The following is an 11,497-nucleotide window of genomic DNA, read 5'->3' on the forward strand; positions in this document are numbered from 1 at the left end:
AAACCTACTACAAACTGCAGGTGACATATGGAGTTCAGGGAAAGTCCATTTTTTGTTTAATTGTAATTGCCTGAGTTTGGACATTCGGGTTTGGGAACCGGAATTGAAATGACCTCTGGTTTCCCATTACATGTGACCTGGGCCAGAATGTTCTGCTGAACACTGCATCAGTCTGACTACTTCTGACATGTCAGGTGCTGTCCTCAACCTTGCGGCCTCCTGGGGTTAGCACTCCAAGTGCATGTATCCAGAAGTTATCTCTTTTTATGGCATATGGTTTCACTGCATCCTGTGGCATCTCTCTTGTAGTAAGATAGTTTGTGCTTGCCAGTGTTAAAATGTTTGGCTACTAGTAGTTCACATGTTTGTTTGTTTGTTTTTCGGAGTAGACTTGTGATTGTGGAAACATATATTTAGGTCTCTTGCTCTCAGTACCCACGCACTGTCTATTGCATTTTGGTCATTTGCACCCAATCAGCAGAATCACATTAGAGGATCTGCAGTGGATGTTCTGTTTCATTTGATATGTTCTTCCAGGAACTTGAAAGTAGGTGTGACACAGAGATAGATACAGGTGACTCATTATACTGGAGTGTAGTGAATATACTATTCTTAAGATGATGCATGGTGATGTAGCATGTCATGCTCATGGCAGGTACCTGACCCAAAACTACCAGCACATCCTGGCTTTCGTATTTGCTGTCAAGGAGATCAATGAAAACCTGCAGCTCTTACCCAATGTCAGCCTGGGTTTCAAGATCTCTGATAACTATTTTAATGCAAAACTGGCCATCCAAGCCTCCATGGAGTTTCTCTCCACATGGGGAAAATTGCTCCCCAACTATAAGTGTAATCCCCAAAACAATCTACTGGCATTCACTGGGGGACCAAACTCTAATGTCTGTCTGCAAATGGCAGACATTCTGAACATCTACAAGATTCCACAGGTAAGTTGTGCACACAGGAATTTCAATTTTGAATTGTAAGAAGAAAGAGCTGTGCTTGTAATACAGAGGCATAGTTTGCATACTGCTGAAAGTTTACATCTTTTGTAAGGAAATGAATCCTTATGGTTCAGTTGTACCAGTTGTAAAATGAATGGGTCCCCCTCACCCACCACATTCATTGCTTCTGATATGAGCAGAGAGAGCATCTTTATTCTCTGACATTCAGAAATACCTAATTCTGATTCTTTCTGATCATGTAAACGTGGCTTCCACGACCTGTTCATGAACATCACAGGGAAGATTAAGGTTTGATCTTCAACAGTCTCCGAGAATGGGAGATGTCAAGAAATACTTCTCTTTAGACTCATTGCCAGAAACTTGATCTTGTTTCCTATAGGTTTTTAAACCCCATTTCCACAATGCACACAAGTAACAACAGTCTATTTTCAATGTTGTTCCTCTGCCTAACCATCTGAAGGTAAGAACAAAGGAAACTGTCCTATACCAAGTCACACCACTGGTCCATCTAGCTCAGTATTGTCTAAACTGACTAGCAGTGATACTCCAAGTTTACAGAGAGGAGCCCCTTCCAGCCCTACCTGGAGATACCAGGGATTGAACCTGGGATGTTCTGCATTCAAAGCAGATACTCTGCCACTGAGCTAAGGCACCATCCCCTTAGGGGAATATCTTACAGCGCTCAAATGTAGTCTCCAATCCAAATGCATATCAAGGCAGACCCTGCTTAGCACAGGGGACAATTCATGGAGAGAAGAGCTGGTCTTATGGTAGCAAGCATGACCTGTCCCCTTAGCTAAGCAGGGACCACCCTGGTTGCATATGAATGGGAAACTTGATGTCTGAGAACTGTAAGATATTCCCCTCAGGGGATGGAGCCGCTTTGGGAAGAGCAGAAGGTTTCAAGTTCCCTCCCTGGCTTCTCCAAGATAGGGCTGAGACATTCCTGCCTGCAACCTTGGAAAAGCTGCTGCCAGTCTGTGAAGACAGTGCTGAGCTAGATAGACCAATGGTCTGACTCAGTATATGGCAGCTTCCTATGTTCCTATGATCGCCACTAGGGATGTGCACAAAACTGGCTGGCCTGCTTTGGTTTGAGTCTGAACTGGACCTGAACTGCACCAATCCAGTTCAGTTCCACACACCCCCCATCAACACCTCCCCCTGTTTGGTTAGGTTTGGTGGGGTCTGTGAGCCTTTGAGTAAAAAAAAAATTTTTGTACTTAACCCCTCCAGGGGGCGTCTCCAAGGCCATGGGGGGGGTTGTTTCCACAGAGGTTCCCCTCCCCCTCCAAGCTGTGATTCATTACTATAGCTGTTCATGTCCCAACATCCTAGATAGGAAGGTTCCTTCTACTGAGTCAAACATTTGAGTTGAATCAGGGTTTTGGAGCATGTGTAGAGGGATGATTCAGATGAATGGCCCCGTCCTGGGATTCAGAATATATGGGAGGAAAGCTAGTCTTGTAGTAACAAGCATGAATTGTCCCTTTGCTAAGCAGGGTCTGCCTTGGTTTGAATTTTGATGGGAGACTACATACAAGCACTGTAAGATATCCCCCTTATGGATGGGGCTGCTCTGGGAAGAGTATCTGCATACTTGCATGCAAGTCCCAAGTTCCCTCCCTGGCATCTCCAAGATAGGGCTGAGAGAGACTCCTGTCTGTAACCTTAGAGAAGCTGCTGTCGATCTGTGTAGACAATACTGAGCTAGATGGTCCAATGGTCTGACTCGCTATATGGCAGCTTCCTGTGTTCCTCACTGAGATGACCTTGGGATGTACTCCTGTAATATCAGGGCTGATGTGCTCTCAGTGTAACCTTCTCATGACTGTGTGTGCTGGCCCAAACATTAGTAAATGTCTCATTATATCTTGCTTTATTTGGAAATCTCTCTCTGTTTTTCTCTTCTTATTTCTTTAGCTCACTCTTCTCTTCTTTCATTATTGTCTTTAGCTCCCATATAGTTCTGCTCCAGAAACAAATAACCAAAAGCAAGACGTTTTCTTCCGTTGGATGTTTCCAAATACAGCGAGTCAACATAGAGGAATCATTCAGTTACTGCTACATTTCAGATGGATGTGGATTGGGGTGATGTATTTCAATGTTATGAGTACAGAGATGTTCATACAGAAGATGCTTCTGATGTTTTCCCAGCATGGCATCTGCTCTGACTTCATTAAAAAAATAACAATGGCAACTGTTTTCAATGAAATGTCTGAAGTGATGGCAGAGTGGACTGAAATGTCCCATGTTGTCATGGAAAGCAGAGCCAACGCAGTGGTCTTGCATGGTGAAATTCATACCATAATATATTTAAGACATGCTTTTCAGTTTTTAGCATTTGAAGGCTTACAATTGAATGAAAAAGGTAAAGTGTGGATTATGACAGCCGAGATGGATTTCACATCTCTTCCCTTTCAAAGAGAATCTGACCTAGACTTTCTCCATGGCGCTTTATCCTTTGCAGTTCACTCAGAGGATATATTAGGATTCCAGAGCTTTCTACGTATGAGAATTCCTACCAAAGAAAAAGGAGATGGCTTTCTCAAGGATTTCTGGGAACAAGCATTCAACTGTTTATTCCACAGCTCAAAGGCAGATGAGAAGACTAAAGAATTCTGCACCGGAGAGGAGAAACTGGAGTCTCTCCCTGGGTCTGTATTTGAAATGCGCATGACTGGCCACAGTTACAGCCTCTACAATGCTGTCTATGCTGTGGCACATGCTTTGCATGCCATGCATTCATCCATGTCCAAGCACAGAACAGTGATTCATGGAGGGGGATGGAGACCTTGGAATCTTCAGCCATGGCAGGTAACCTCCTGAGCACACAAATGAAGAGAGCTCACAATATCTCTGGGTGGACCACCAAGTCTGAGGCTATCGAGAGAGCTCTCTCTCTACCAGTGCTGTGGTTTTGGTATTGTAGTGGGCAGACAGGAAGCAGTAGTGGTGGGGCCTGTTGGGAGGCAAATGAGTGGCGACAGGCTGGAAGCCAAGGAAGGACAACCAGCGAAGCCCATTCTGAACTTGGGTGGGGGAGTGGGGGAGCCCACTGGCTGAAGAGAGCTGCAAGCAAGGGGATGGAATATCAGATGGAAAATGGACAGCAATGGGCAAAGGCCAGTGGCCCTTAAGCTTCTGGCCTTCATGAAAAAGGCTAGAAGTAACCGCATTCTGAAAATCTCTGTGAAGTAGCACAGTTATGCCATCTTCTTGCATTGGCGTCACTCTGTTGGGCTAGCAGCACGTTAGTCAGGAGGTCTGCCACTATTTCTCCCCATTGTCCATATCAGATGTTGAGAGCCAAGCTGTCAGAGACTTCCCTCTGTAAAACTCTGTAAAATGCCCTATACACTGCTGACACCGCATACAGTCTTCATCTTCATCATTCCTACCAGTGTTTCTGTGTGCTTGATCAGTATTATTACTACCACAAATATTAGCGTGCATAAAGCTTTTGGAGGCATTACCCATAGACAATCAAAATCAATGTCTGCTGATAGTTGTAGATCTTCTTCTTCTTTCTTCTTCCTCCTCCTCTTCCCCTGATTACTATTGTTATTTTAGCTCCTTCACTTCTTGAGGAAAGTCTCATTCAACAACAGTGCTGGGGAAATGATTTCATTTGATGAAAATATGGAATTAGTAGGTGGATTCAATGTTATCAACTGGATCACATTCCCAAATAAGTCCTTTCGTAGAGTGAAAGTGGGAAGGACAGACCCACATGCTCCCCCAGACAAAGCGTTCACCATTTCTGAGCATACCATTGTGTGGCCCAGCAGGTTTAACCAGGTAGTTCTGTGGAGATTTTAAAATTTGCAAAATGTTTACATTTCCTGAATGCTGAAGAAGTTATTTGCCTTCCAGGCTAATTATATGTATTTATTTTATTTATTTATATATCATATTAACATACGGCCTGATATATGAATCTCTAGGTGGTGTACATAATCCAAAATAAAAACACAATTAAAACAATTTCACAGAATAAATCAATTCAACAGTTTAAAATTGGTTTTATTCAAAGCCAGAGAAATCAGGTGTGTCTTGAGGGTCTTTTCAAAAGCAATCAGAAATGGAGAAACTCTTATTTTGACAGGGAGTGTGTTACGAAGCCCTGGGGCAGTGACAGAGAAGGCTGGGCCCTGAGCTGCGATCAGTCAAGCCGGTGGCAACTGTAACCAGACCTCCCCAGATGATCCTAATAGGCAGCAGGGTTCATGACAAAGAAGACTCTCCCTTAAGGACCCTTGACCCAAGCCATTCAGGCCTGTATAAGTAATAACCAGCATTTTGTACTTTGCTCCAAAACATATCGGCAGCTCGTGCAGTACTTTTAAAACCTATGCTAAACGGTCCCTTTGGGTTGCCCCAGAAACCTGTCTGGCTGCCACATTCTGTAGTTTCCGGACTACATACAAAGGCAGCCCCACAAAATTTATAGTGTCAAATTTTGTGACCCTCCAGATGAAATTATGAGTTTCCACTTCAAACACGTCCTTCTTGGATTAGGCCAGGGTCTATCTAGCCAAGTGCTTTGTTTTCTACAGTGGCCAGCCAGATGACTCTGCAAAGCCTACAAGGAGGAGGTGGAGGCATATCTCTCTCCCACCATTGTTGCCCTGAAAATAATTTGGCATCTTTATTAACCACCACACTATTCTGGAACTGGAATCCAAGTATGGAAAAAAGAACCTCCACCATTTCTTCAACCCATCTTCTTTGGCTGCATCCGCAGCTACAACTGTGGTTAGGGATGTGCTGAACCAGTATGTTTCAAAATGATTTGACTTTGAACCAGACAAGCTTTGAAAAGAGGCAGCCAGTCTGCCTTCGCACCGCACCAGACCTCGTTCAAATTGAACATATGGTTTGGAACTGCGTTCATAGGGGCCAGGGCATTTTAAGAGACCAGACCACTGGTTGTAGACCAGACCACCAGCTGGTTCAACCCAAACCAGCCAGTGGATCATCAGTTTGGTTTGGATTTGGTCTAAATTTGGAGCTGGGAAAATGGTTTTGTGCACACATCTAATTGTGGTGACAGGTGGTATGTCCCCTGTCTCTCTTCCCTTGCTTTAGAAAGGGTTCCATGCAGTGGCAAAATAAACTACATTTCCTAGCATCCCAGGCACCTATAAATTTCCAGAGAATTTGGAGAAATGGATGAGGAGGGAGAGATAATGAGGCTATTCTGACGATTAGGCGAAATTGGGCTAGGAGAGCCGATTTCACATGACCGTGTGAACCATCGGGCTTGCAGGCAAGCCCGGTGGCCTCCAGACGGCTAACCTGCCAAAGTAACCCTCCCCTTAAACCGGGTTTGCGAAGTGAGCGCTCCACAAACCTGTTTTTTTTTTGTTCATGAGTTGCCACGGTGTGACTCTGCACCACACCTACTCATGAGTAGACCCCTGACCAGGAGGATGAAAAGCAGCCTCCTGGCTCTGGGGTTTCTCCAGTATGCCCTGCGCGCTCACGCAGGGCATTCTCGAGCTTCCGGGGGCCATGCAGCCCCCAATCCCCCCACAGCCCCCGCCGGCTCCATAATGGAGCCAGCAGTCATGTGGGCGGCCAATCCACCAACCACCTAGATGCTTTTCTCAGTAACCATGAGAAGAGCCTCAAAGAGTCAAGAATGCAAAACGCATTTGAAGAATAAAAATAACCGAAAGCAATAGCAGATGCTGTATATACCATTATACCAGCCAGGTAAAAGGTTTGGGAAGAGTTAAAAGGTAAGAAGAGAGGATTGCATAAGGAGAGGATTGCATAGAGGATTGCATAAGGAATTCAAATCCCTCATTGTGCTCAGTTCTGAATGGACCTGCAGGCTTGTGGGCTCATCCAACACTAATCCAGATTCTGAAATGTTTTTGTTCTGCAAATGACCCTATTCTAGTCCATTTTTTCTAAGTACTTTTAAAAAGCAATGGCTGCCCCAATTCATTTCATAATTGTAAACCATCCAATGAAATATTGTAAGAGGCATAGGGCTCATGTCACCTGGTTCCCACCTCACTGTGCTTCACAAAGCCTTAGAAGACAAAACACTAAACTTTCCAAAGCTCCCAGGTTCCAATGTTACCCCTGCCTGTTATTCAGAATAAGCTCTTCTGCACTGATGGCCATGGCTCACGTTTCCCCTGCTAACTGAGCAAAGAGGCACCTTTTTAAAGTGATGGTTTTCTTTATTGATCAGGGGGAGATCAACTGGCTCTATCCAATTCCAGAACAAGATCCCTCCAGTGGCTGGTGCTGGTGTCTACATCTTATGTTTCTTTTCAGATTGTGAGCCTTTTGGGGACAGGGATCAGTGTGTGTGTGTGTGTGTGTTTATTTTTATTTCTCTATGTAAACCGCTTTGGGAACATTTGTTGAAAAACAGTATATCGATATCTGTAGTAGTGGTTTTGCCCATGAAATTATTTCATTCTACTTTAAAGGAGAACTGATGAGTCTCACCTTCCTTCTGGCTTTCCAGTTGTTGCCTTTCCAGAAACATGGCTTCTTCCATTGGCAGTGGCTTCCTTGCTGGTTTAGCTTCGCACTTCAGATATCTGTTCAGCTTTTGTGGGATCTAGGTTTCCTGTCACTCCAATAGCTGCTGTGCATAACAAAATGCTACCCAGTTTGGCTATTTGTGGTTGAAAGGTGATACCCGCGATTTCTGGTGTTTTCACTCTCCATTTCTAACCACTCCAATGAACAGGAAAACACAAAGAGAGGAGACTATGAAGTTATTCATATGATTGTAGAAAATCGGGCTAGCCTCTGCTAGTCTGATCTGCTACAACTGTGTAAACCATCGGGCTCGGCTGAGAGCCCGGTGGTTCTTGAATGGGTAACACTCTCAAGTAGCCCGCCCCTTAAACTGGGTTTGAGGAGCGAGTGCTCTGCAAACCTGGATTTTGGGATCATGTATAGCTGCAGCACAGCTACTCATGAGTAGACCCCCGGCGGGAGGCTGAAAAGCAGCCTCACGGCTCGGGGGTCTCCCCAGTATGCCCTGCACACTTGCACAAGGCATACCGGACTTTCCGGGGGCCATGTAGCCCCCGAACTCCCCAGCCCCTGCTGGCTCCATCACGGAGCTGGCAGTCATGTGGGCAGCCAATCCAGCCACCCAGCACTCCCACCCTGCTCATCAGTGAGCTTAGCCCGCTCTCCCCGCAAAACTGGCAAAACCGGGTCTCACTGATCATGAGACCTGCATCATTGGAAAGCCAAATATTAGTGTTGAATCTGTAATAAACTACCAGCACAGCTGTCCCTGTTTCCACCTTCAACTGAGTGTGGAGAAGTAGAAAGGAGCTGTACGAGTACCCACAGCTCCAGTGTTTCAAGTACATGCTCCCAAAATATATTCTCTGAGTTTGAATGTTAAATCAGCCTCTTCATCTATTTTGGACAGGTACTGCCTCTTTCACTGTGTAATGACAATTGCTATCCAGGTTATAGAAGAGCAAAGAAGGAAGGGAAGACATTTTGCTGCTACAATTGCCTTCCATGTCCCAAAGGGAAGATTTCAAACCAGAAAGGTAAAAGATGTCATGGATAGAATGTATCAAACTTGTTGACTGTGACTCAGTTTCTGGAAAAGTAATTGTTTCATAAATGTTTGAAAACTTGTGGTGCTGGTTGAAAACTAGTGGTACAGGACACAAAATATTTCCGTGTGTGTGTGTGTGTGTGTGTGACTTAATTGACACAGTGTGTCATTTGTTTGACCCAGAAAAATCATTAAGAGTCTATCCTGAGTCAATGAGTCAATGATTTCTCCTTTCTTATGATATCCAGGAAGAGAAGAGACTTCTGTTGTTGGACAGATTCCTGTCATCATTATGTAGCATCTTCCTACAAGTATAATTCAGGAGAGGACTGTGAACTCCTCTTTAAGATGTAGAACTAATACTTTTCATTCAGGACTTTCTAATATTGAGATTTGGTTACATATTACTTAGGACTGGTATGGGCAATTACTTATCTATGCAATTAAAAATGTAGCACATCAAGAACGTATCCATTGTGATTTCTTCTTAAGACATTCCAACTACACCCCAGATCACCCCTTTATCAAGTGTGGGGTACTGTTCAGCTCCCCGCTTTATCACTTTTCAGCCATGCAATAATGTGACATGACGAGAGGGTATCAGGACAACCTCAGAAGACATAATGATGGTGTGCACTTGGCACCCCCACCCCTTTTAATCATGTGGGTCAATAAGGCATTGTCTGAACTGGCCTTTATACAGATGGTGTAGAAAGATTTAAAACACATAATCAGGATCGGTTATTTCAAAAGGCATCCAGGACTGTGTGGCTGTATTTGTTCTAATTCTGTTGACTAGAATGAGAGACTTAAAAATGTTTGTGATACGGTTTCAGTTAATGGGAGCCTGGCTTTTGTATTTTTCTGTTCAAGTGTTCTCCGTCAGTCACTTTATAACACCCTGTTACGAGAAAAGTGAAGTATAAAGTTTGTTTTTTGTTTTGTTTTTTAACATTAAGATCTTGTCTGGTTCTGCATGTTTACTTTTCCAGATATGGATAACTGTCTACAATGTCCAGAGGATCATTATCCAAATGACCATCAAGATTTATGTATTCCAAAGGTTATAACTTCCTTGTCATATGAAGAACCTTTGGGAACCATTTTTGCCATTTTTGCTCTTTGCTTTTTTTGTATCACATGTTTTGTGCTTGGGACTTTCATGAAGTATCATAACACACCCATTGTCAAAGCCAACAACCGGAGTCTCTCCTACACTCTCCTCATCTCCCTCCTGCTCTCCTTTCTTTGTGTTTTCCTCTTCATTGGTCAGCCTGAGCGGTTGACCTGTCTTCTTCAACAACCAGCCTTCAGCATCATCTTCTCTGTCTCTGTTTCTTGCATGTTGGCCAAAACCATCACTGTGATTCTAGCTTTCATGGCCAAAGAGCCAGGGTCCAGGAGGAGAAAGTGGGTAGGGAAAAGACTGTCCATCTCCCTTGTCCTTTCCTGCTCTAATCTTCAAGCAGGCATTTGTGCAATATGGTTAGGAACCTCTCCTCCATTCCCTGATTTTGACATGCATTCGCTCACTGGAGAGATTATAGCAAAATGTAATGAAGGATCAGTCTTGATGTTTTATCTTGTTTTGGGTTACATGGGATTTCTGTCCATCATCAGCTTTATTGTGGCTTTCCTTGCTCGGAAGTTGCCAGACAGTTTTAACGAAGCCAAGTTCATCACCTTCAGCATGTTGTTGTTCTGCAGTGTTTGGTTGTCTTTTGTTCCTACCTACTTGAGCACCAAAGGGAAATATATGGTGGCTGTGGAGATCTTCTCCATCTTAGCTTCTAGTGCTGGGCTACTGGCTTTTATCTTTTTCCCCAAATGCTACATCATTGTGCTGAGGCCTGAACTGAACAAAAGGGACCAGATGGTGAAGAGACAATATTGAAGGATGTTCGTCAGTCTTCTGCTAAGAGCTGTGCTTTAAACGTTTGTACATTCACCATAACTTTTCTTCTCTCAGAACCTAGTCTTACTATTAAGCCATGTGTAGTAATTATGTAGCAAGTTGCATACATATACGTGAATAAATACTATTTTCCAACCATTTTGTTCTTCATTCTTACATTATTACGAGCAAGGATTTATGCCCTTGGGTGATTTCCTTCAATCCAGCTGGAAATTTGGGGGAAATTGGCCTGTATGTGAAGGAACTAATGGAACTCATTGAACATTCCTTTTCAGAGTGTCTTCAAAATCTTGATGCTTATTTGAAGTATCTCTAGTAGGGATGTGCAAATTGAATTGAATTGAATCCAACTCCATTCAACTTAAATCTGGGTGAATAGGGTGATTCAAATCCACATCAAACCACCCCTTAAAAGGCAATTAGATTCAAATGTGAAACAAATTTTTGAAATTCATTTTGAATTTCATTCCAGAGCCATTTGGAATCTTTTAAAAACCTTTCAGCCCCCCTGATTGGCAAAACGGTTTGCCAAAACAGGGTAGAATCAATTCAAATTTATTCAAACTCAAAATTAATTTTTGAATTAGATTCAAATTCCTTTCAAATTCAATTTGAATTTCTAAAATTCAATCTGAACTTGAATCAAATCAAAAAATTTGATTTGTGCACATCCCTAATCTCTAGTTGCAATTATTTCTGTGGGCGTCTCATGAATTTTACTAAGCACTTTCTAAAGATAGTATAAATGTCTCTTTTTGCCAATTAATGCTCATGTTAGGAATGGACAGACAGGACTGTGATTGTCAGTGTAATCATCGATACTTTATTGCCAGCATCCCCATCTATAGTGGTCAATATTGAGGAAATGATGGGAGTTCTAGTCCAACATCTGCAGAAAAGCAGAAGCAGTGCACCTTTGCTTTATTCTGTATATTCATAGACTCATATAAGCCAAATAATTCAATCAAAGTAATGGTGCACAAACTCTTCCAGATTTCCCCCCCCCAATTGGAAATGTCAGTTAAAACCACAGTGAGTCCAAATTCTGAGAGTTTT

General features: G+C 43.2%; 1 protein-coding gene across 1 annotated transcript; it reads left to right on the top strand.

Annotated features, from left to right (window-relative positions):
- Positions 1-2,981: 2,981 nt before the first annotated feature.
- LOC128329747 (vomeronasal type-2 receptor 26-like) lies at positions 2,982-10,420 on the top strand. Its single transcript, XM_053261361.1, has 4 exons — positions 2,982-3,782; positions 4,539-4,766; positions 8,389-8,515; positions 9,519-10,420. The coding sequence occupies exons 1-4, from the start codon at positions 2,982-2,984 to the stop codon at positions 10,418-10,420; spliced, it is 2,058 nt and encodes a 685-aa protein (XP_053117336.1).
- Positions 10,421-11,497: the final 1,077 nt, after the last annotated feature.

This window comes from Hemicordylus capensis, chromosome 6 (genome assembly GCF_027244095.1).
Source record: "Hemicordylus capensis ecotype Gifberg chromosome 6, rHemCap1.1.pri, whole genome shotgun sequence".
NCBI lineage: Eukaryota > Metazoa > Chordata > Lepidosauria > Squamata > Cordylidae > Hemicordylus > Hemicordylus capensis.

Excerpts from the sequence above, each read along its gene's own strand:
- LOC128329747 (XM_053261361.1), top strand. The coding sequence starts at position 2,982 with ATGTTTCCAAATACAGCGAGTCAACATAGAGGAATCATTCAGTTACTG. Across the intron at positions 4,767-8,388 it reads GGCCCAGCAGGTTTAACCAG|GTACTGCCTCTTTCACTGTG; the intron begins GTAGTTCTGTGG and ends TATTTTGGACAG. Across the intron at positions 8,516-9,518 it reads GAAGATTTCAAACCAGAAAG|ATATGGATAACTGTCTACAA; the intron begins GTAAAAGATGTC and ends TTACTTTTCCAG.